Below are 26557 nucleotides of genomic sequence, written 5' to 3'. Positions count from 1 at the left end.
GGACGGGGCCATGTACCGTCAAATCTTGGGTGAGAACCTCCTTCCCTCAGCCAGGGCATTGAAAATGGGTCGTGGATGGGTATTCCAGCATGACAATGACCCAAAACACACGGCCAAGGCAACAAAGGAGTGGCTCAAGAAGAAGCACATTAAGGTTCTGGAGTGGCCTAGCCAGTCTCCAGAACTTAATCCCATAGAAAATCTGTGGAGGGAGCTGAAGGTTTGAGTTGCCAAACGTCAGCCTCGAAACCTTAATGACTTGGAGAAGATCTGCAAAGAGGAGTGGGACAAAATCCCTTCTGAGATGTGTGCAAACCTGGTGGCCAACTACAAGAAACGTCTGACCTCTGATTGCCAACAAGGGTTTTGCCACCAAGTACTAAGTCATGTTTTGCAGAGGGGTCAAATACTTATTTCCCTAATTAAAATGCAAATCAATTTACAACATTTTTGACATGCGTTTTTCTGTATTTTTTTGTTGTTATTCTGTCTCTCACTGTTCAAATAAACCTACCATTAAAATTATAGACTGATCATGTCTTTGTCAGTGGGCAAACGTACAAAATCAGCAGGGGATCAAATACTTTTTTCACCTCACTGTAGTAGTAGGGATGTTGATGTTGAAGTTTTAATGAGCAAGGCAGAGGCAAAAAGACTGATATATACAGTGATGGTGCAGAGATGGCAGGAGCAGTGGAATATAGTTAATAAGGGAAGGCATTTATTTCAAGTACAGAGGAAAGTCGGGGAGGGGAGGACGGCAGGAAGGGACAGAAGAGAGGAGGCTATTTTTACAAGATTAAGGGTGGGACACAGCCAGTTGAATAAGACATTAAATGTGATAGGAAAGCATCCATCAGGAAAGTGTGATTATTGTCAGGAAATAGAGACCGTGGAGCATGTATTGCCACAGTGTGGGCAGTATCAGAGGGATAGAGAGAGGATGAGATCTAGTATGAGGGAGAAGGGGATACAGGAAATTAGTTGAAAGAGTATATTGAGTAGAACGTCATTAGATATAGTGTCAAATATTTTGTTATCTTTTTTATGAGAAACGGGGTTGGCAGGTAGGATTTCAACTACCTCAACTAGCCGGTGCCCCCGCACATTGACTCTGCACCGGTACCCCCCTGTATATATAGCCTCCCTACTGTTATTTTATTTTACTTCTGCTCTTTTTTTCTCAACACTTTTTTGTTTTATTCTACTTTTTTATTAAAAATAAATGCACTGTTGGTTAAGGGCTGTAAGTAAGCATTTCACTAATGTCTGCACCTGTTGTATTCGGCGCATGTGGCCAATACAATTTGATTTGATTTAGTTTCTCCCTGTCTCTTGCCCACATTCCAGTACAGTAGGTGGCGGTAATGCACTATACGTTGGATGCCAACCGCAGATAAACCCCATTGAAGAAGAACATTTGCAGATACGTTTGTGTTCCTTCTTGACCAGCCTACTAACGTTGGCTAGTCTTTTCTGGCTGTCCGACTTTTACTTTATCTCCAGCAAAATGTCCAAACTACAGTTGTTGAATGTGTTTCTTAACAAGCGACTAACCGCGGCTGCTGTGGAGATATATGTGGAAGTGGAAAAAACTATAACAGAATACGAGAACGAAATTTCCAGTTCGAAGGAGGAGATCAAGCGTTTACGGCGGCTGCTGGATTTGGTTTTCAATCCCGAGATAAAATTACATCGAGCAGGTTTGTAGCAACTATTGTACAGAGTCACGATTTGAAACGTGTAGCATATAATTAGGAATTAGAATACTAACAGTAATTTAATAGGATCTCTATGTTTTAGGCTACGGCCCACCGCTTCTTCTATGGGGGGTGGGGTCCTGATTTGGGAAGGGTTCACCGAGTTTCCCAAATAAGATTGGTGAAAACAATGGGATGAATTTGGAAACTACTGATTATCCACTGATTTACAGATCACTGATTACCTACCTCGTGGAAGGGACTTTGTGAGCACAATACGTTGCGAAGACGTATTTTCAACCCAAAATACGTATTTTCAACGTCTTTTGCTCATATGGAAGGAATAAGGCTGCTTCGAAAAGTCGAGGTCTTCTCCTAGGTTTTGCGGATACTCTCATAGTCGTAAAGAACATAATCAACACATGTGCACCCAATGATTTATACTAGATGTCTGACATGGGGTAATGTTTTGAAGCACAGCGCCTCCATCTTGGCACTCTCCATATTGTAAAAAATATGTTTTGGAAGCTATAGAAATGCATTTATTAATGTCTGCATTTGTTTTTGCCACGTTTATTATATTACAAACACCTTAAAAGAGAATTTCACTATGGTTTTTTAAAATGGCATGTTATAGAACAGGGGTCTCCATCCCTGTTCCTGGAGCGCTCACCCTCCTGTAGGTTTTCACTCCAACCCCAGTTGTAACTAGCCTGGTTCAGCTAATTATTAGAATCAGGTGTACTAGATTAGGTTTGGAGTGAACCTACAGGATGGTAGTTCTCCAGGAACAGGTTTGGAAAGCTGCGTTTATAGAACATCCCAACCCGTTTTTTTTGTGCAATTTCAATTGTTTTTGAGAAACTTAACCCACCAGCAATTGACTTCATTAGCCTCATTCTGCAGGTCTTTAATGTTATACACATGAAATTGTGTCATACCGGACTTTATCCGCAAGGTTATAATCAATTTTGTTAAACTCTAGCCATAATTTCCGGCGAGTGTAGTTCCTCGTTCCTCTCACTACTGCGAGTGTGTAAGTTGGTTCAGAAGCGCACTAGCCAGGTAGATAAGAACATGCTTATTTCTCAGAATTCCTTATATGAATGCATATTTTTATGCGCATTGCACATTAATAAAACAGACTAGGCAGCTTGCGCTTAAGTCTGTGGCTAAAATACTGCTAGCGGTACGTGATACCGCAATTCCGCGCGCGACAAACTGAGCATACAGTTCCTACATATTAATTGATGCTCTCGTTTTAGTTGGGTCTGCTCTGGTCTACATTTTGGGAGTTGGGACATAAAAAGGGTAAGTTCTCATCTATTACAGTAAAATAATGTCTCTAAGTGTTTCGGTGTCCATATGACCAATTCAGTTGGATCAAACCTCAAATGCAAATAGTGAGTTTAAACAACTTCTTCCTCTCTGACAAGAAGCAATATTTCGTCTTTGTTGTGAGTGGCAGGGGAGGGGCTTTATGTCAAACAAAAAAAACCTTCATTCTTGGGTTACAGGCATTTAGATCATTGCACGAAAATATACATTCAAATTAATTCAATATATCGCCCAGCCCTACTGTAAACACAGAGCTTCTAATCTACCAAGCCTACTAATAATTTTTTCTTTCAAACTACTATGCTACCAACATGTCTGACTACGAATACGAGGAGGCAAGGCTTATTTATTTGAACCGCAATACACAGATGACGATCTTCGACAGATGGAGGATGACAGAGAATGGAGAGGGAGAGAGACGGAGCAGACAGAGGCTGAGGCAGATATTCAACTAGCAGCTGAGGCTCGACTCACTATCTGGGAACCGGTGGTGTACCTGTGTACCTGCAATTCCAAATGAAGCCCACTGAAGACAAGTGTCTTTACTGTGCGGATTGGGACCTGCTTATGCCAGCCTTGGAAAATCTAGAATTGTCCGGCGACGAGTCAATGTTGTCCCGCAAGCCCACCATCCTGTGTAACCAGTGACAATGACTTTTCCGACCCTCATAAACCCATCAGTTGTAGAAACCTTTTTTCCATGTACTGAAAATAAACTGGAAGAAGAGACCTTGGCCAGAGGGACCTAATGGCCAGCTGTCGATTTTAAAGTAAGTACAGGTAGTTTGTGTGTGATAAATAGACTTCCCAGCATTACAGTATTATAGGCTGTGTGAAATATGTAATCAGTCACTCATATGGTTTTCAGTAGGCCAACCTAGTGTTATTCTGTTTTCGCACAGCGAGCTGATGTTTATAAAAAAAAAAAATTCGGCAATATAGACTTGTGGCTTACAGAGTGCTCTTGGAATGGGGATTGAAAGGCGAACGACTTGGATGTGGTCAGAGACGAGTGTTACTCAGTTGCTTTGTCAGCACCATCCGCAACAAGTACCCCTCACCCACCGGTGTCTACACTGGCTCATCACCTTTCCCTCCCCTTTCTATTCTCCTTTTGCATTCATTATTTTTTTAGTTTATACTGCAATTCTACTTTCAGCTGCAAATGTGTACAAGCTCAAATAGTCCTTACAATACATGTAACATATAGCCTTGAAAAATCCCCACTTGAGGTTTCCAGTGACAATATTTTTTATACATATAAGCGAAAGCATTATTGATAACTGTTTTGATAAGTAGTATTATTTCAGTTAACTATAAAAAAAAATACATATATTACCATTGCTCTTGCCCAGATGGTAAGGGTAAAGCATGGTAGACCCCTGAGGTGGAACGCGTTGTGCGTGGGTTTGCCTGCTGTGGACTGGAGAGCAGCAATCTCAGTTCTGTGATATCTACAGATTCTGATGCAGTTGTTTCATGGGTTCCAGGTTGGCTTTTGCTAGGTGAGGAGTTGATTTTGGTACACTGGAAATCTCAGCAGCCATGGGCAACCCACTGATTTCTGTGCTGCAACCGACACGAGCCTGCATATCATGGATAAATAGAAGTGTAAAACACACCCGAGCCAGGTTCCCAAACTATGTATTCTACACATTAGTGTACCCAATAATATAATCATGGCATCACTCAATACAGTGGCATTGTATCTACCTCAAGCTCATGTTCAATTTAGGGGCGTTTTCACATTTGAAATTCTGTTTCGGGGAGCATTGGTGACATTTGTACAGAAAACGTTTTGCTTTCACAAGACCTGTACATAACTGTTTCAGGATGTGATATGTGAGACGCATATTCTACATGTTGTTAGCTAGCTAGGTAGCTAGCTTGTTTACAATGGACAAAAAGTTCAACGTGACTCGCCTGGGTACGATATTGCGTTTCACTCATGCGTTATAGACCTAACTATAGGTACACCTAGCCAATCAAACAAAAGCTACAGGATCCAAATCATACAGGGGATATGTGAAAGCGGCCTAAGTCATCTAACGTTGGCAAACTACGTGTTTTGCGGAATGATATAACAAATATTAGCGAAGCACAAACATGAAAATAGCTAGTTTACCCTATCCCGAAAACACACACTTGTGAGGCTGGCTAGGTAGCAAGCAAACTTTTAGCTAACATAAACTAAATACAGTGAGGGGAAGAAAATATTTGATCCCCTACTGATTTTCTACGTTTGCCCACTGACAAAGACATGATCAGTCTATCATTTTAATGGTAGGTTTATTTGAACAGTGAGAGACAGAATAACAACAACAAAAAAATGCAGAAACACACATGTCAAAAAAGTTAACAAATGTATTTGCATTTTAATGAGGGAAATAAGTATTTGACCCCTCTGCAAAACATGACTTAGTACTTGGTGGCAAAACCCTTGTTGGCAATCACAGAGGTCAGACGTTTCTTGTAGTTGGCCACCAGGTTTGCACACATCTCAGGAGGGATTTTGTCCCACTCCTCTTTGCAGATCTTCTCCAAGTCATTAAGGTTTCGAGGCTGACGTTTGGCAACTCGAACCTTCAGCTTCCTCCACAGATTTTCTATGGGATTAAGGTCTGGAGACTGGCTAGGCCACTCCAGGACCTTAATGTGCTTCTTCTTGAGCCACTCCTTTGTTGCTATGGCCGTGTGTTTTGGGTCATTGTCATGCTGGAATACCCATCCACGACCCATTTTCAATGCCCTGGCTGACGGAAGGAGGTTCTCACCCAAGATTTGACGGTACATGGCCCCGTCCATCGTCCCTTTGATGCGGTGAAGTTGTCCTGTCCCCTTAGCAGAAAAACACCCCCAAAGCATAATGTTTCCACCTCCATGTTTGATGGTGGGGATGGTGTTCTTGGGGTCATAGGCAGCATTCCTCCTCCTCCAAACACGGCGAGTTGAGTTAATGCCAAAGAGCTTGATTTTGGTCTCATCTGACCACAACACTTTCACCCAGTTCTCCTCTGAATCATTTAGATGTTCATTGGCAAACTTCAGACTGGCCTGTATATGTGCTTTCTTGAGCAGGGGGACCTTGCGGGCGCTGCAGGATTTCAGTCCTTCACGGTGTAGTGTGTTACCAATTGTTTTCTTGGTGACTATGGTCCCAGCTGCCTTGAGATCATTGACAAGATCCTCTCGTGTAGTTCTGGGTTGATTCCTCACCGTTCTCATGATCATTGCAACTCCACGAGGTGAGATCTTGCATGGAGCCCCAGGCCGAGGGAGATTGACAGTTATTTTGTGTTTCTTCCATTTGCGAATAATCGCACCAACTGTTGTCACCTTCTCACCAAGCTGTTTGGCGACGGTCTTGTAGCCCATTCCAGCCTTGTGTAGGTCTACAATCTTGTCCCTGACATCCTTGGAGAGCTCTTTGGTCTTGGCCATGCTGGAGAGTTTGGAATCTGATTGATTGATTGCTTCTGTGGATAGGTCTTTTTTTATACAGGTAACAAGCTGAGATTAGGAGCACTCCCTTTAAGAGTGTGCTCCTAATCTCAGCTCGTTACCTGTATAAAAGACACCTGGGAGCCAGAAATCTTTCTGATTGAGAGGGGGTGAAATACTTTCTGGATTTTGTTGTTATTCTGTCTCTCACTGTTCAAATAAACCTACCATTAAAATTATAGACTGTTCATTTCTTTGTCAGTGGGCAAACTTGGGGGATCAGGGGATCAAATATTTTTTTCCCTCACTGTAACAACAGACTCAGTGTTCCCCCTTTCATCAGTGTTGCTACTTTAGTAGCTAGCTAGCTAACGTTATAGCATATCTCTTACCTCTATTTCAATTTCTGCTGGTCCTAGTCAGGCGCAGCGACATCCTTCAATGGTTCGTATAGCTGTTTTCTTAATGTGTTTTTACCAATTATTTTTCTTGTTGGTGGTTTACAGAAGTCGTCAGAAGAGAAATGCTTGCTACCACCCCGTAGGGCCAACGCACAAAGTCTGTGGATGGGAGTGTTTATGCGTCTTTTAATAACAACCAGACAAAGCCTCAGTAAATCTGGGTCGTCCAAAGGAAGTCTGTGAAAAGTTATCGGACTAGCTATGTTTTGTCATTGCATTGTGTGGGTGCAAAATGGTTTTGTTACAGTCTCTTGAGTTGAATAATACTAGTCACTGGTAATTTTCCACAGTTGTTCAGTAACCTCTTTACATACCACACAGAGGAGTGAATTATTAGAAGCTCATTATCTACAGTGCGTGCGGATATTATTCAGACCCCTTGACTTTTTCCACATTTTGTTACGTTACAACCTTATTCTAAAGTGGATTAAATTGTTTTTTTCCCATCAACAATCTACACACACTACCCCATAATGACAAAGCAAAAACAGGTTTTTCATTTTTTGTGCAAATGTATTAAAAGAGAACCCGAAAATATCACGTTTACATAAGTATTCAGACCCTTTACTCAGTACTTTGTTGAAGCACCCTTTGGCAGCGATTACAGCATCAAGTCTTCTTGGGTATGACGCTACAAGCTTGGCACACCTGTATTTGGGGAGTTTCTCCCATTTTTCTATGGAGATCTTCTCAAGCTCTGTCAGGCTGGATGGGGAGCATCGCTGCACAGCTATTTTCAGGTCTCTCCAGAGATGTTCGATCTGGTTAAAGTCCGGGCTCTGGCTGGGCCACTCAAGGACATTCAGAGACTTGTCCTGAAGCCACTCCTGCATTGTCTTGGCTGTGTGCTTAGGGCCGTCGTCCTGTTTGAAGGTGAACCTTCACCCCAGTCTGAGGTCCTGAGCACTCTGGAGCAGGTTTTCATCAAGGATCTCTCTGTACTTTGTGCCGTTCATCTTTCCCTCGATCCTGACTAGTCTCCCAGTCCATGCCGCTGAAAAACATCCCCACAGCATGATGCTGCCATCACCATGCTTCACCTTAGGGATGGTGCCAGGTTTCTTCCAGACGTGACATTTGGCATTCAAGCCAAAGAGTTCAATCTTGGTTTCATCAGACCAGAGAATCTTGTTTCTCATGGTCTGAGAGTCTTTAGGTGCCTTTTGGCAAACCTTTTAATGAGGAGTGGCTTCCATCTGGCCACTCTAGCATAAAGGGCTGATTGGTGGAGTGCTGCAGAGATGGTTGTCCTTCTGGAAGGTTCTCCATCTCTAGGAAGAGCCTTGGTGGTTCCAAACTTCTTCCATTTAAGAATGATGGAGGCCACAGTGTTCTTGGGGACCTTCAATGCTGCAGAAATATTTTGGTACCCTTCCCTAGATCTGTGCCTCGACATAATTCTGTCTCGGAGCTCTACTGACAATTCCTTCGACCTCATGACTTGGTTTTTGCTCTGACATGCACTGTCAACTGTGGGACCTTATATAGACAGGCGTGTGCCTTTCCAAATCATGTCCAATCAATTGAAATTACCACAGGTGGACTCCAATAAAGTTGTAGAAACATCTCAAGGATGATCAATGGGAAACAGGATGCACCTGAGCTCAATTTCTCTCTCGGCAAAGGGTCTGAATACTTATGTAAATAAGGTATTTCTGTTTTATTTTTTATGAATGTGCAAACATTTCTAAAAACATGTTTTCGATTTGTCATGGGATATTTTGTGTAGATTGAGGATTTTTTTATTTAATCCATTTTAGAATAAGGATGTAACCTAACGAAGTGGAAAAAGTCAAGGGGTCTGAATTCTTTCTAAAAGCCAGGTGGAAATCTAGTTTCCTCTGGTTAGGCTTTAAAGATCATATCACTCCTCTAACTTAGAGACACAGGCTGTGAGAACTGGTTAGAACCTGCTTTCATTTGTTTAAATGCTTTTTGTAAACTTGCCTCCTCCTAGAAGCGGGTATTGTTCTTTGTGTAGATAAAGTATAAAAAGGCTGTAATTTGTATATGAACAAGTTGCTCTTCCGGTTTCAGCCGGAGGGTAAGCTTCCTTGCAATTGCTTGAATAAACCTCTTATTGCTGATAAATTAGTTCTGCCTGATTCCATGAACAAGCTTTCCTCAACAGTTGTCGCGTGTTGGGATTGCACATCTGCGAACCATTTTCAACAATATTCAGCAAATAACCTAACAACAAAAAAGTATTCAGTCCCCTGTTCGTCCCCTGGCTGATCTTGTGAGTGACTGACAACGTAACTAGCTAGCTAGCTAGTACCTGTGCCGGTAGCATGCCCCTACTTACATGCGTGCAGTAGCGAGAGAAACAAGGAAGTGCACTCCAAAATGCGTGCTCCAGAAATTATCGCTTGAGTAAAATTTTTTTATATTATAATGTTAATTCTCCTTTTTAATGCTTACTAAACATAACAATACACATATCTAACAATTTCCTTAAGGTACTGTCCCCACTACAACAAAAAATGATTAAATGCATGTATTTTTGTCCTTGAAACATGTAATTTGAAATACTGTAGAAATACATTCATTCCTATGGAGGACTGCTTCTTCTGAGGAGTGCCAATATGGCCGACCGGTTTCTTCAAAGCCTTTCATTTGCCAATACATAGCATCCACAATCCAGGGTTTATATTCATAATTGTGTGCACCTGGTTGAACTACGAGGCATTCATTAGTTGGATTCAATTGCAAAACATTTTGTCTGTTGCTAGAGTTTCTAAACCCTTTGCAAGTAACGCTCTCCTACGTCATACTTCAGTGTTCATGTCCCCGGTCTTTTGAATAAACTTGACGATTATATTATCAAATTAATGAAAACGCAGAACATTTATTAAATTGAATCTACAAAATGTATTTACTCTGCATGATGCCTTTCATGAAGTTTTTGCACTGAAGACCATTGCGCTACGTTTTTTTCCCATTTGAAGACCACATGGAAGGGAGGGACTTAGTGAGCACAAGACGTTAAACATTTTTTCAACCAGAATTACATATTTTCAATGTCTTTTGCACATAGGGAAGGAATAAGGCTGCTTCGAAAAGTATTCGAATGAGGTCTTCTACTTGGGGCTTGCGGTTTCTCTCCTTTTAGTCGTAACTAACGTAGGTCAACACGTGCACGTGGTTGAACTACGAGTCAAACAGGTATGAGTACTTACCCCAATTCAGGGGAGTATTCATTAGTAGGATTCCGTTGCAAAATGTTTTATAAAATGTTTTGCAACGTAAACAAGTTTTATATACCCTGTGCAAGTGACATGTTCCTACTTCATACTTCCGTGTTCATGTCCCTGGTCTTTTGAAGGGGCTTGATGATTATATCATCAAATTCATGAAAATGCGGTCATAAGATATATATTTGTGTTTGTGGCTGAATTTACTTCTGCAAGATGCCTTTCATTAAGTTTCTGCCCATTTTTAAAGACCATTTAAAAAGCCTACAAAGTTCAAAAACGACAAGGCTACTTGCATAGCGTTTTGGATAAATTCCAGTAAGCCCCTCTCCGTTTTGGTTCCTCTGACAAAACTGCACAGTTTTGATTTGTAAAGTTCAAATAGATTTGTCTTGCAAATCACGATATTCGATATAATCATTATCGGTTCAACCCTAAATAAGCTTAAACCTGTCATGAGATTTTTCTATAGACTATTGCTATTGTTTGTTCCTTCTCATTATTAGTCCCCTGGCTACCTTTATAGTGAGGGGAAAAAATCGATAGTTACATATCCCAATATTATTTTTAGACTATATTATATCGTTCATTTGACTCCAAGTATCGATTTTTTTTTTTTTTAAGAGTTGCGCCAAAATGTTGGTATTTTTCGGCTTGTTCTCCAACTTATTTCAAAATAGTGAGCCAACATGCTTTCAGCACTCTTACTTTTTTGTTTGTTTTTTTCAGTCATGAAAATATCTGCAGCAGGCATATAGTGAGCAATATGTATGGAACATCAAATCGCATGAAAATCACAGTAGTGAATCGCAATACATACAGATTCGTGAGAAGAGCAATACATAGCGTATCGGCACCAAAGTATGGTGATAATATTGTATCGTGAGGTCCCTTGCAATTCCCAGCCCTACTACCTTACTTTTTTTAGAAATCTAATGGAAATGGAACTCCGTTAGTCATTCATTGTTTGATCAGGAGAAAGCCATGCATGCATGCATAAAACGATGAAAGCGTTGTCTTGCCCAAAGTCCTATTCAAATTGAATGGAGAGAAGGGATTATAGCCTACTTTTTTTAAATGGCTAGACAGAAGATAGTTATTAAAAACTACTAGGTTTAGGCCAAAAGGCCCACTCATCTGACGGGGGGAGAGAGGGAAAACAATATTTTCTGACTGGACATTATGCCCTGCTTTGGTAGAATTCTCGGCTCTGTCTAGCCGAATGTAGGTAGCTACATTCATTCCTCTCTTGTGTTCCGTATAAGGTAAATTACTCTGAATTACATCTGGGCGATATGGACAAAAAGTCGTATGATAAATGTAACATTTGATAACAAATACGATACATTTAAAAAAGAAATGGACAGGTACTTTACATTAGCTGCAGGGCTCTAGACTATGATTTAAAAAAGTAAGCTATTTCATCTAACATATCCAGGGAATGCATGATTTATATTTTGAGGTGCAACCTGTCAAAATAGGATCCAGAATTATCAGATTTATTTTTGGCTCTTCAGAAAATGTGCCGACATCGTTGTGCATACTGGCCTATAGCAGTGGTCACCAACCGGTCAATTGCGATCAACTGGTGGATCTTAAAGTCATTCCTAGTCGATAATCAAACATTTCTGTAGAAAAGCCAAGGATAAAGGCACTGTTGACGGTAGGTGCACTTGATTCAGAAGCCCTGTGCACCGGGTTAGCAAAGTGTTCCCATTTTGAACAATTTTATTTGTCTGAAAAGACAAACTCCGCCTACCCGTCAGACTGGGAGATCTGTGGCTAAATTGAGTGCGCCTACTGCGCTGGCCATTCGGATAGCTCAAATCACCATGCCTACAGCTTCCACGACCCCAGTTACAGCAAAGTTTGATGCTAGCCTACCTGAGATTTCATAACTTTTTTAAACCATGACCAGAAAGAGACTGTCAAAGAATACAGCAAAAAGCTGCTGTTTTTATCAGTGAGTTTATGTAGATTTTTGCCTTGGGACCTTATATAGACAGGTGTGTGTGCGCCTTTCCAAATCATGTCCAATCAATTGGATTTACTACAGGTGGACTCCAAGTTGTAGAAACATGATGATCAATGGAACAGGATGATCAATGGAAACAGGATGCACCTGAACTCAATTCCGAGTGTCATAGCAAAGGGTCTGAATTCTTATGTAAATAAGGTATTTGTTTTTTATTTGTAAAAATGTCCCAGAAAATCTAAACCTGTTTTTCGATTAGTCATTATGAGTCATTGTGTGTAGATTTGAGGGACATTTTTAAAAAGAAACATCCATTATAGAATAAGGCTGTAATGTGGAAAAAGTGAAGGGGTCTGAATACTTTCCGAATGCACTGTAGACTGACCAGGTGAATCCAGGTAAAGCTATGATCCCTTATTGATGTCCCTTGTTAAATCCAATTCAATCAGTGTAAATGAAGGGAAGGTGATAGGTTAAAGAAGGACTTTTAAGCCTTGAGACATGGATTGTGTATGTATGCCTTTCAGAAGGTGAATGGGCAAGACAAAAGATTTAAGTGCCTTTGAACGTGGTATGGTAGTAGGTGCCAGGCGCACCGGTATGTGTCAACAACTGCAACACTGCTGGGGGGGTGCAACTCGATATTAAGAGGTGTTCTTAATGTTTTGTACACTGTGTAAATTGAACATGTGTACCAACTAACCATGTAAGACAATAGTTAAGGAATTAATGGTTTTGAAAGATTTCTTTCTTTTTCTCCAGACCTACATCAGCTCTATCTCCCAGATGAGGTTTCCCCTGAGCAGCAGCACTGTGAGCAGGAGTGGAGCCCCAGTCTGAAGCAAGAGGGCCCAGAGCCCTCACAGATTAAAAAGGAACATGAGGAACTCTGGACCAGTCAGGGGGGAGAGCAGCTTAAAGAGCTAGAGCCTGATCCCAAAGAGTTCATATTCACTCCTTCCTCTGTGGAAAGTCAGGAACCGCCTCAGCCCTCGCATCTTTTCCAAATGCAAATTGTGGGCTCACCCACCACTACAACTAAAGAGATAAAGATGAAAATATGTCACATTGGTGAAAACCCTTCTTGTCATGTTTGTGGTAAATGTTTTGACTGTAAATCTGGTCTGGAAAGGCATATGAGGGCCCATACCGGCGAAAAACCTTATTGCTGCAGTGAATGTGGCAAATGCTACAGTCAGATAGGAAATCTGACAGTGCATATGAGGGGACACACAGGGGAGAGATCATACAGATGCTTTTTGTGTAGAGAATACTTCATCACGGCATCACAATTAAAATCACATAAAACCACGCACGCGCAGGGGAGGAATATAATCCCGGCGACACCCAAAACAAAGTCTTATTTGTGCGCTGGTAACAGTCGCGAGGCTTGGGAGGGGCCGTATCAGTGCAAGGAATGTGGCAAATCCTTCAGGCAGAAAAGGAACCTGTTACGGCATATGAGGAATCACACCGGAGCAATTCATGCAGCAAATGCTTCAACCGGAGTGGAATTTTTTTTTATTACATGATTCACACAGAGGAGAACACATAAGTGTTTTGTGTCCACATTTAAATGCTCCAGCAGCAAATTCAAACAAGTGAAATCACATCAGTGCAAAGACTTCAGAAAATGGTTTAGTGAGATTGGATTTGGAACCTTAAAGTAAACGAGAAACACCTTATTCACCAGAGGGAGGAAGCTTGAACATGTCATTTGTTTGGATCAGTATGAGTCGACTAATGGACTTGTAGAACGTCATCAAAAGGTCACATTTGTTGTTTTTGGCAAGATATTTAGGATTTGTAAGCGGTTTCCAACTTCTTTATGAATATTATATTTTACATTAAATATAGTTTGTAGAGAAAGTTGTACAGCTGTATTCTAAAATATGGTGTGTTTCAAATTGACCATTGAATCTGCCATTTTAAACCTGGGGATGATCACATTCCCAGTCAATCTCAATCTAAATTGATCACGACTGTCTGTTTCCTTCCTGCAAACTTTATTATCCTCTGTTAGGTTGCGAGGCAGATGTATTTACAGATGCTCTCAAACATGACCAGCATGCAAAAGTCTGTCTTTTCTGAGATACATTACTGTGTAAAATTGAAAAACAAATGTATGTTTTAATAAATATGTTTTTTTAATTGGATATCATTTTGACGTTGTTTGTTTATATATAGGCCTACAGTCTGTTTTCCATATCCTAGTTTAATCTCACAATACCTTCTAGTTCCTTCAAAATACCACTTACCATGGCTGTAGTCAATTCACCAAGACATTGTTTGTGTATTTAGTTTCCCTACTCAGATACTTAATATCTACTGTATATTTAGTTGTCTTAGTATTACCAAAGGCTCGTTCCATATGATTTCAAAAACTTTCTGGCTACACCCCTTTACAGTAGATTAGAACGAAACCTTCCATACATGTTTGCCCATGATAGAAGTGGTCAGAAAGGGACTTTTTGGACCTGAATGCCTAAACAGTTGAGAGAGATGCTCAAAGTTGACCAATTTTTTTTTACCCCCCCCCTACTATGAGACATCCATGTCTTTATCATCAAAAAATATAAACGGTTGAGTTTTATATCATTTGAAAGCTTACAAACAGGGTCGTCAAACTATTTAATGATTTATTCAAAAAAATGGTTTTGAATTATATTTTTAAGCTTTAACGTTAATTATCTTTAACATTCTTTTTCATGTTCATATATAGTACCAGTCAAAAGTTTGGACACCTACTCATTCAAGGGTTTTCCTTTATTTTAACTATTTTCTACATTGTAGAATAATAGTGAAGACATCAAAACTATGAAATAACACACATGGAATCATGTAGTAACCAAAAAAGTGTTAAACAAATCAAAATATATTTTACATTCTTCAAAGTAGCCAGCCTTTGCCTTGATGACAGCTTTGCACTCTCTTGGCATTCTCTCAACCAGCTTCTCCTCGAATGCTTTTCCAACAGTCTTTGAATGAGTACTTGTTGGCTGCTTTTCCTTCAATCTGCGGTCCGACTCATCTCAAACCATCTCAATTTCGTTGAGGTCGGGGCATCTGATGCAGCACTCCATCACTCTCCTTCTTGGTAAAATAGCCCTTACACAGCCTGGAGATGTGTTTTGGGTCATTGTCCTGTTGAAAAACAAATGATAGTCCCACTAAGCCCAAACCAGATGGGATGGCGTATCGCTGCAGAATTCTGTGGTAGCCATGCTGGTTAAGTGTGCTATGAATTCTAAATAAATCACAGACCGTGTCACCTGCAAAGCACCCCCTCACCATACCACCACCACCTCCTCCATTCCTTACGGTGGGAACTACACATGCGGAGATCATCCGTTCACTCACACCGCGTCTCACAAAGACATGGCGGTTGGAACCAAGAATATCAAATTTGGACTCCAGACCAAAGGACAGATATCCACCGGTCTAATGTCCATTGCTCGTTTCTTGGCCCAAGCAAGTCTCTTCTTATTATTGGTGTCCTTTAGTAGTGGTTTCTTTGCAGCAATTTGACCATGAAGGCCTGATTCACGCAGTCTCCTCTGAACAGTTGATGTTGAGATGTGTTTGTTACTTGAACTCTGTGAAGCACTTATTTGGGCTGCAATTTATGAGGCTGGTAACTCGAATGAACTTGTCCTCTGCAGCAGAGGTAACTCTAGGTCTTCCTTTCCTGTGGTGGTCCTCATGAGAGCCAGTTTCATCATAGTGCTTGATGGTTTTTGCGACTGACTTGAAAAAAACTTTCAAAGTTCTTAAAGTAATGATGGACTGTTGTTTCTCTTTGATTATTTGAGCTTTTCTTGCCATAATATGGACTTGGTATTTTACCAAATAGGGCTGTCTTCTGTATACCCCCCCACCTTCTCACAACACAACTGATTGGCTCAAACGCATTAAGATGGAAATTATTCCACAAATTAACTTTTAAGAAGGCACACCTGTTAATTGAAATGCATCCAGGTGACTGCCTCATGAAGCTGGTTGAGAGAATGCCAAGAGTGTGCAAAGCTGTCATCAAGGCAAAGGGTGGCTACTTTGAAGAATCTCAAATATAAAGTATATTTTGATTTAACACCTTTTTGGTTACTACATGATTCCATATGTGTTATTTCATAGTTTTGGTGTCTTCACTATTATTTTACAATGTAAAAATAAAGAAAAACCCTTGAATGAGTAGATGTGTCCAAACTTTTGACTGGTACTGTATATACAAAAATATGTGGAAAGCCCTTCAAATTAGTGGATTTGGCTATTTCAGCAACACCCATTGCTGACAGGTGTATAAAATCGAGCACATAGACAAATATTGACAGTAGAATGGCCTTACTGAAGAGCTCAGTGACTTTCAACGTGGTACCGTCATAGGATGCCACCTTTTCAACAAGTCAGTTCGTCAAATTTCTGCCCTGCTAGAGCTGCCCTGGTCAACTGTAAGTGCTGTTATTGTGAAGTGGTAACGTCTAGGAGCAACAACGGCTCAGCCGCAAAGTGGTAGGCCACACAAGCTCACAGACAGAATGGGACCGAAGAGTGCTGAAGCGCATAGCGCTTAGAAATCGTCTATCCTTGGTTGCAACGCTCACTACCAAGTTCCAAACTGCCTCTGGAAGTAACGTCAGCACAATAACTGTTAGTCGGGAGCTTCATGAAATGGGTTTCCATGGCCAAGTAGCCACACACAAGCCTAAGATCACCATGCGCAATGCCAAGTGTCGGCTGGAGTGGTGTAAAGCTCGCCGCCATTGGACTCTGGAGCAGTGGAAGTGATAAATCACACTTCACCATCTGGCAGACAAATCTGTTTTTTTGCGGATGCCAGGAGAACGCTACCTGCCCCAATGCATAGTGCCAACTATGAAGTTTGGTGGAGGAGGAATAATGGTCTGGGGCTGTTTTTCATGGTTCGGGCTAGGCCCCTTAGTTTCAGTGAAGGGAAATCTTAATGCTACAGCATTCAATTACATTCTAGACGTTTTTGTGCTTCCAACTTTTTGGCAACAGTTTGGGGAACGCCCTTTCCTGTTTCAGCATGACAATGCCCCCGTGCAGAAAGCGAGGTCCATACAGAAATCATTACATAGGTGCACCTTGTGCTGGGGACAATAAAAGGCCTCTAAAATGGGCAGTTTTGTCACATAACACAGTGCCACAGATGTCTTAATTTTTGAGGGAGCGTGCAATTGGCATGCTGACTGCAAGAATGTCCACCAGAGCTGTTACCAATGTTGTTTTTAGAGAATTTGGCAGTGTGTCCAACCGGCCTCACAACCACAGACCACGTGTATGGCGTTGTGTGGGCGAGCGGTTTGCTGATGTCAACGTTGTGAACAGAGTGCCCCGTGGTGGAGTTATTGTATGGGCAGGCATAATCTACCGACAATGAACACAATTGCATTTTATCGATGGCAATTTGAATTCACAGAGATACCGTGAAGAGATCCTGAGGCCCATGTCGTGCCATTCATCCGCCGCCATAACCTCATGTTTCAGCATAATAATGCATGGCCCCATGTCGCTAGGATCTGTACACAATTCCTGGAAGTTGAAAATGTCCCAGTTCTTCCATGGCCTGCATACTCACCAGACATGTCACCCATTGAGCATGTTTGGGATGCTCTGGATCGACGTGTACGACAGCGTGTTTCAGTTCCTGCCAATATCCAGCAACTTTGCACAGGCATTGAAGAGGAGTGGGACAACATTCCACAGGCCACAATCAACAGCCTGATCAACTCTATGCGAAGGAGATGTCGCGCTGCATGAGGCAAATGGTGGTCACACCAGATACTGACTGGTTTTCTGATCCACGCCCCTACCTTTTTATTTTAAAGGTATCTGTGACCAACAGATGTATAGCTGTATTCCCAGTCGTGAAATCCATAGATTAGGGCCTAATGAATTTATTTGAATTGACTGATTTCTTTAAAAGAACAGTAACTCAGTAAAATCTTAGAAATTGTTGCATGTTGCGTTTATATTTGTGTGTGTGTGTAGTAGCTTAGACCATATTTTACATTATTTGAGGTGTTTGTGTTGTGCCCACCATCGTTTGAGACAGCATACTCTTAAATCGCGGGTGGGTGTCATGTTTTGGCTGATAAATATATTAAAATGTGATTACAATTAGAAATGTTCACTTTCAAATGGTACCACAAAGGTGTTTGGAGCTCCACACATCAGTGTGTTGCCTTGAGTGGGAATATCCATTGTTATAAATTAAACTGTTAACAAAAATCCAGAAAATCACATTGTATGATTTTTAAGTAATTAATTTGCATTTTATTGCATGACATAAGTATTTGATCACCTACCAACCAGTAAGAATTCCGGCTCTCACAGACCTGTTAGTTTTTCTTTAAGAAGCCCTCCTGTTCTCCACTCATTACCTGTATTAACTGCACCTGTTTGAACTCATTACCTGTATAAAAGACACCTGTCCACCCACTCAATCGAACAGACGCCAACCTCTCCACAATGGCCAAGACCAGAGAGCTGTGTAAGGACATCATGGATAAAATTGTAGACCTGCACAAGGCTGGGATGGGCTACAGGACAATAGGCAAGCAGCTTGGTGAGAAGGCAACAACTGTTGGCACAATTATTAGAAAATGGAAGAAGTTCAAGATGACGGTCAATCACCCTCCTCGTGGGGCATCAATGATTATGAGGAAGGTGAGGGATCAGCCCATAACTACACGGCAGGACCTGGTCAATGACCTGAAGAGAGCTGGGACCACAGTCTCAAAGAAAACCATTAGTAACACACTACGCCGTCATGGATTAAAATCCTGCAGCGCACGCAAGGTCCCCCTGCTCAAGCCAGCGCATGTCCAGGCCCGTCTGAAGTTTGCCAATGACCATCTGGATGATCCAGAGGAGGAATGGGAGAAGGTCATGTGGTCTGATGAGACAAAAATTGAGCTTTTTGGTCTAAACTCCACTCGCCGTGTTTGGAGGAAGAAGAAGGATGAGTACAACCCCAAGAACATCATCCCAACCATGAAGCATGGAAAGGGGACAGGATGACTGCAAAGGGGACAGGATGACTGCACCGTATTGAGGGGAGGATGGATGAGGCCATGTATCGCGAGATCTTGGCCAACAACCTCCTTCCCTCAGTAAGAGCATTGAAGATGGGTCGTGGCTGGGTCTTCCAGCTTGACAAAGACCCGAAACACACAGCCAGGGCAACTAAGGAGTGGCTCCGTAAGAAGCATCTCAAGGTCCTGGAGTGGCCTAGGCAGTCTCCAGACCTGAACCCAATAGAAAATCTTTGGAGGGAGCTGAAAGTTCGTATTGCCCAGCGACAGCCCCGAAACCTGAAGGATCTGGAGAAGGTCTGTATGGAGGAGTGGGCCAAAATCCCTGCTGCAGTGTGTGCAAACCTGGTCAAGACCTACAGGAAACGTATGATCTCTGTAATTGCAAACAAAGGTTTCTGTACCAAATATTAAGTTCTGCTTTTCTGATGTATCAACTACTTATGTCATGCAATAAAATGCTATTTAATTACTTAAAAATCATACAATGTGATTTACTGGATTTTTGTTTTAGATTCCGTCTCTCACAGTTGAAGTGTACCTATGATAAAAATTACAGACCTCTACATGCTTTGTAAGTAGGAAAACCTGCAAAATCGGCAGTGTATCAAATACTTGTTCTCCCCACTGTATATTTAAACTCCAGTCGTACTTTATCAAATGCCTTTTCAAAGTCTGCTATGAATAGCAGGCCTGGTTTCCCAGATTTTTCATAGTGTTCTATTGTTTCCTGTACTTGCCTTATATTATCTCTAATGTATCGTCCATGTAAAAAATCTGTCTGATTAGAATTAATAATATCCGACAATATCTTTTTAATTCTATGCACTATACATTTTGCTATAATTTTTGCATCACAACACTGAAGTGTAAGGGGCCTCCAATTTTTTTAATGGACTGGATCTTTATATTTCCCACTTGTATCCTGTTTCAGTAATAATGAAATCAGACCTTCTTCTTGAGTGTCTGATAATCTACCATTTACATAGGAGTGGTTAAAACATGCTAATAACGGTCCTCTGAGTATATCAAAAAAGGTTTGTATACCTCGACTGGTATACCATCCAACCCTGGAGTTTTCCCGGACTTAAAGTCTTTAATTGCATCCAGAAGTTCCTCCTCTGTAATTTCACCTTCACATGAGTCTTTCTGTATGGCTGTTAATTTTACATTACAATAGAATAAAATCCCTACAATTAGCTTCAGATTGAGGCGACTGAAACAAAAACATATGCTTAAAGTACTTTGCTTCCTCATTTAAAATATAATTTGGTGGATCATGGGTGACTCCGTCATTTGTAACCAGTTTCAGTAAATTATTTTTGGTAGCATTTCTATTTTGAAGATAAAAAAATAATTTGGTTCATTTATCCCCATATTCCATCCAGTTTGCTTTATTTGTATAATATATTACATTTGATCTTCCTTGAATAAGTTTCTCCATTTATTTTTGTTTTTCCTCTAATTTATTCTGAGCCTCTGTTACCGTTTTTATTGCTATCTATCGGTTCTGTTAGACCTTCTATTTCCTTTGTTAGTGTGGACTCTTGACCTAAATTGCTTTTGTTTTCGAGATGAGTACTGAATTGCATGTCCTCTAAAGGCACATTTAAAAAGGTCCCATACAATAAGGGGATTTGCTGTACCAACAGTTGAAGTTGGAAGTTTTCATACACCTTAGCCAAATACATTTAAACTCAGTTTTTCACAATTCCTGACATTTAATCCTAGTACACATTCCCTTTCTTAGGTCAGTTAGGATCACCACTTTATTTTAAGAATGTGAAATGTCAGAATAATAGTAGAGAGAGTGATTTATTTCAGCTTTTATTTCTTTCATCACATTCCCATTGGGTCATAAGTTTACATACACTCAATTAGTATTTGGTAGCATTGCCTTTAAATTGTTTAACTTGGGTCAAACGTTTTGGGTAGCCTTCCACAACCTTCCCACAATAAGTTGGGTGAATTTTGGCCCATTCCTCCTGACAGAGATGGTGTAAGTTTTTGAGTTTTTGGAGTCAGGTTTGTAGGCCTCCTTGCTCGCACACGCTTTTTCAGTTCTGCCCACACATTTTCTATAGGATGGGGCTTTGTGATGGCCACTCCGATACCTTGACTTTGTTGTCCTTAAGCCATTTTGGCACAACTCTGGAAGTATGCTTGGGGTGATTGTCCATTTGGAAGACCCATTTGCGACCAAGCTTCAACTTCCTGACTGATGTCTTGATGTTGCTTCAATATATCCACATAATTTTCTTTCCTCATGATGCCATCTATTTTGTGAAGTGCACCAGTCCCTCCTGCAGCAAAGCACCCCCACAGCATGATGCTGCCACCCCCGTGCTTCACGGTTGGGATGGTGTTCTTCGGCTTGCAAGCTACTACCCTTTTTCCTCCAAACATAACAATTGTCATTATGGCCAAACAGTTCTATTTTTGTTTCATCAGACCAGAGGACATTTCTCCAAAAAGTATGATATTTTTCCCCATGTGCAGTTGCAAACCATAGTCTGTCTTTTTTATGGCGGTTTTGGAGCAGTGGCTTCTTCCTTGCTGAGCGGCCTTTCATGTTATGTCGATATAGGACTTGTTTTACTGTGGATATAGATACTTTTGTACCCGTTTCCTCCAGCATCTTCACAAGGTCCTTTGCTGTTGTTCTGGGATTGATTTGCACTTTTCGCACCAAAGTACGTTAATCTCTAGGAGACAGAACGTGTCTCCTTCCTGAGCGGTATGACGGCTGCGTGGTCTTATGGTGTTTATACTTGCGTACTATTGTTTGTACAGATGAACGTGGTACCTTCAGGTGTTTGGAAATTGCTCCCAAGGATGAACTAGACTTGTGGAGGTCTACACATTTTTTGTTCTGAGGTCTTGGCTGATTTCTTTTGATTTTCCCATGATGTCAAGCAAAGAGGCACTGAGTTTGAAGGTAGGCCTTGAAATACATCCACAGGTACACCTCCAATTGACTCAAATGATGTCAATTAGCCTATCAGAAGCTTCTAAAGCCATGACATAATTTTCTGGAATTTTCCAAGCTGTTTAAAGGCACAGTCAACTTAGTGTATGTAAACTTCTGACCCACTAGAATTGTGATACAGTGAATTATAAGTGAAAGAATCTGTCTGTAAACAATTGTTGGAAAAATTACTTGTGTCATGCACAAAGTAGATGTCCTAACCGACTTGCCAAAACTATAGTTTGTTAACAAGACATATGTGGAGTGCTTGAAAAACGAGTTTTATTGACTCCAGCCTAAGTGTTTGTAAACTTCCGACTTCAACTGTATGTTATGTCGGAAAAAATCAGTTATAAATTCCTCTGTCCTAGTTAAAAACAAGTTATCATCCAATAGGCTTTGATTAAATTTCCAATATCCTCGCCCACGTGGAAATTCAGTAAGAGTAATGTATATGCCAATTATATGATGGTCCGACCGCATTCTGTGTCCTATAAACACTTTTTAAACTTTTGGTGCCAACGAGAATGACATAAGAAAGAAGTCAAGACAACCAGCTTGATTGAGTCTCTGCCATGTATATCTCACTAGGTCAGGATATTTAAGCCTCCATACATCTACGAGTTCTAATGTATCCATGACATTCATGATTTCCTTAAGAGCATGAGGGTGATAGTTTGTAGTTTGATTTCCTTTACGGTGCATTGAGCTATTGAAAACAGTATTATAATCTCCCACCATGATAATAGAGTCTTGTATTGCTTGCAGGGTTGATCATTTATTATATATATTGTCAAAGAAGTGTGGATCATCATTATTTGGTCCATAAAGGTTAATGAGCCATATCTGTTTATGGTCCAATAACATATTTAAAATCATCCATCTACCTTGTGGATTTTTGGACAATTTGCAAATTTGGATCGAAATTACTGTTAATTAATATCATCACCCCTTTTGAGTTTCTTTGCCCATGGGAGAAGTATATTTAGCCCCCCAGTCCTTTTTCCACACAACTTCAACTAGAATTGTTGAATGAGTTTCCTGTAAACAATAGATATTATATTCCTTCTCTTTGAACCATGTAAATATTGTTATTCTTTTGTTATTATCTGCTAAGCCATTATAATTATAACTGGCTATACTTATTTCACCACTTACCATAATGAGATACAAGTTTCAAATCTATTTATCATAATATATGTTTGTACATTTACCAATAAAAATACCATAGTGATTGAGTGTCCATATAGCTGTACCATGATATTTGCATTGCTACTAAGTAACCCTCCAATTGTTCTCCACTATTCCCCCCGCTAAAGCCCCTCCCCATCCCAAGTTGGGTTGTCATCCCAGTGATCGGCATACCACCCCGTCCCCCCGGATCCCTAGGCCCTCCGAGAGGCCAGGACCCATCCTTCAAAAACAGCACACAGTGCCACCCACAAAACAGAAGCAGGTCAACTGCCAAAAGCATTTCCAATGCTCTCACCTCAATATATATATATATATATCTATTAAAAATATATATCTATTCAAATATCTTGCATATCTTAATTTCCATCATTATCAATTAATATGCGTAATAATGTTGGCAGTTCATGCGAAGGATTGTTACATATAACCCGGATTGCCATTGTATTACATTACATTTTTGTAAAGCAATTATTATTTTATCAAACAATTGTTGTGGTTCATCCTATATTCTTCCTAACATCCTTACCCCCTTGCAACAGATGTGGGATACACACACACACGCACATACTCTTAACACACTCAACCCCTTTCCTCCACAATCAACCATAAGCTCAGATGCTCAACGGTTGTTACATCCCAGAGCCCATCTCAAGAAAGGACCGGATTTTACGAATGCATATACAGTTACAGCTGTTTGAGAAAGCATGCAAGATTGAGCAAAAATTGACAAATATTTGAGATTTGATTAACCTCTTCCCCTGAGACACAAACACTCTGGTCCACAGTTGTAACCATTCTTCCCAAGCATCTCCGTGCAGTCAGACCTTTGATTATTTTGTGCCACCAGGGCCACAATAATATGCCCCCCCTCTGATTGTCTGGGTGTGACCCCCTCCCGATGGGTTACTGCATCCAGTGTTGCCAGCACTACCACTACCTGGGTGGGGGGCACCCCACCGGATTCCCCACCGGCTAGGTACAAGGTCGTCAAGGTTCTCATTAGCAGCTTTGAGAATTTCCTTGTATATTATGCTCTCCCATCAGTGGGCTCTAGCTTTGTAGGACCAACCCTGCCAGGCAGGCTCAGAATCTTGAGGGGGCGGTGCTGCTCTAGTTGGTCTTTGACCACATTTATCTTTCAAAGGTTAAAGACATTTTTATTTAAAAATAATAATTCAAGAAATCATAGAAAAGATTGACAACCCTGTTTGTAAGCTTTCAAATTATATCAAACTCAACCATTTATCTTTTTTCAGTGATGAAGACATGGATGTCTCATGGTTGGGTGAGGTATGCAAAATGTGTGAACTTTGAGCACCTCTATCTCCTGGGCCCAGTTTTTCAAAAGTTATCTATCCAGATTTCAGCTATCAGATACGATTAAATCCATAGGAATAGAATGAATAGAACGGAAGTCCCCATTCAAGTCAATGATTTGTCCATTCTATTTCTATGCATTTAATCCTATCCGAAAGGCGAAATCCCGATAGATAACTTTAGATGTTTTGGTATTCATGTCCAAAAAGTCACTTTCTGACCACTTCTACCATGGGCAAGTAATTCAAATTAAAAAGGGGTGCAGTCAGTGATTTGAATTGATGTAAAACAACTCCATAGGCCATAGGGCCCCAATTCTTATCAAAATATGTATAAAAAACTTATTTTTATTTGCTATCCTTCTCTCCAGACCTCCAGCAGCTTTCTCTCCCGGTGTCTGAAGAGGTTCCTCCTAAGCAGCACTGTGAGCAGGAGTGGAGCCCCAGTCTGGGGCAGAAGGACCCAGAGTCCAAACAGATAAAAGAGGAACATGAGGAACTCTGGACCAGTCAGGGGGGAGAGCAGCTTAAAGGACTAGAGTCTGATACCAAAGAGTTCATATTCACTCCTTCCTCTGTGGAAAATCAGGAACCACCTCAGCCCTCGCATCTTTTCCAAATCCAAATTGTGGATTCACCCACCAACACAACTGAAGAGATGAAAACAGAACCTGATGGAGACTGCTACAGAGTATCAGATAAAACATTTACTTGTCATATTTGTGCCAAATGTTTCAAACGTAACTGGGATCTTAAAAGGCATATAAAGACCCATACATGGGAGAAACCTTATCGCTGTAATGTCTGCGGCAAATTCTATCGTCAGTTCGGACATCTGAAGCGGCATATGAGGAAGGTGCATATGGTTTCTCACAACCGGGAGAAACCATACAGGTGTCATGTTTGTGGCAAATGGTTCAATTGGGAATCTTCTTTGAAAAGGCATATGAGGACCCATACAGGGGAGAAACCTTATTTCTGCACTGAATGTGGTAAATGCTACGGTCATATTGGACATCTGCGAGTGCATATGAGGAATCACACAGGGGAAAGACCATATAGATGTTCTTTGTGCAAAAAAGGCTTTACCACATCATTCCAGTTAAAACAACATAAAAACAAAACCAGATCGTGTGGTTTTTCTCATAATGGTCTGATTGAATCTAGGCCTAAGCCATAATGTTTGCACCGCGGTTATGAATGCAGGATATAGCTTGAACTGAATGAATTGATTTATTGTGGGACTATCGTGTATGGCCTGAAAGATTTTGGGACATTTGTTTTGAACTGCAAACACACATTCGTGCACCTACATACTCCTCACTGAATGAATACAAATGATTGCAAATCATCTAATGTTGATAACTGGCTTCTTTATTGCCTCTATGAAGTTGTCTCGGAGTTGCTCTAACCGTTATTATTGCATGAGATATTGTTAGTTGGGTTACCCCCTGTGCTGTGTTTACATTGACGTGTCTTATCCATCCTCTCCGTTGGTTATCTGGCAAACAGGCTACACTCTAGGCAGTCTCTTCTGTCTGGTAGCGGTACTATCTCTCTCATACTCTTTTCCTATCGGCAGTGTAAATACCTACCTGGTGCTCGAACGAAATATGATTTGTTAGGTATTGACTGGACCTCATGTCTAATGGTTCTTATCGGTAATTGTTGTTCACATCTGTACTCAATGTATATTTGGATGAATTTCCTTTATTACAATCCAAATGTTTGATATGTTGAATTGAGCAAATATGCACATAATAAATAAACCAATATATTTATTGTCTCTTGAGTTTTTATTCATTCATAAATTTCTAAACAAATGACAATCTATATCCTAACAAATCCACAACAGTTGGAGTTAGTCCAAAACTAGAGGTATCACCCCTAACTTTCCTGCATGAATAATACA

General features: G+C 40.8%; 1 protein-coding gene across 2 annotated transcripts; it reads left to right on the top strand.

Annotated features, from left to right (window-relative positions):
- Window positions 1–1424: 1424 nt before the first annotated feature.
- Window positions 1425–26431, top strand: LOC121573983 (zinc finger protein 616). Of its 2 annotated transcripts, none has more exons than XR_006002132.2 (3): window positions 1425–1703; window positions 3407–3808; window positions 12872–14259. XR_006002132.2 is itself a non-coding variant. In XM_041886421.2 (3 exons), exons 1-3 carry the CDS (start codon window positions 1511–1513, stop codon window positions 25823–25825), a joined length of 1311 nt encoding a protein of 436 aa, XP_041742355.2. In that variant the 5' UTR covers window positions 1425–1510; the 3' UTR covers window positions 25826–26431. The 2 variants fall into 2 exon arrangements, 1 of the variants encoding a protein (XP_041742355.2); XM_041886421.2 differs by lacking the exon at window positions 3407–3808 and adding an exon at window positions 25017–26431 and having other exon boundaries at window positions 12872–13180.
- Window positions 26432–26557: the final 126 nt, after the last annotated feature.

This window comes from Coregonus clupeaformis, chromosome 9 (genome assembly GCF_020615455.1).
Source record: "Coregonus clupeaformis isolate EN_2021a chromosome 9, ASM2061545v1, whole genome shotgun sequence".
Classification (NCBI taxonomy): Eukaryota; Metazoa; Chordata; class Actinopteri; order Salmoniformes; family Salmonidae; genus Coregonus; species Coregonus clupeaformis.
The sequence above is the reverse complement of the archived record's forward strand: the minus strand, read 5'-3'. Positions and strand labels throughout refer to the sequence as shown.

What these genes read in the sequence shown, in the direction of transcription:
- LOC121573983 (XM_041886421.2), top strand. Translation starts at nt 1,511, where the DNA reads ATGTCCAAACTACAGTTGTTGAATGTGTTTCTTAACAAGCGACTAACC. An exon ending in GATAAAATTACATCGAGCAG is followed by an intron (nt 1,704 to 12,871) that starts GTTTGTAGCAAC and finishes CTTTTTCTCCAG; the next exon opens with ACCTACATCAGCTCTATCTC. An exon ending in GATGAAAATATGTCACATTG is followed by an intron (nt 13,181 to 25,016) that starts GTGAAAACCCTT and finishes CCTTCTCTCCAG; the next exon opens with ACCTCCAGCAGCTTTCTCTC.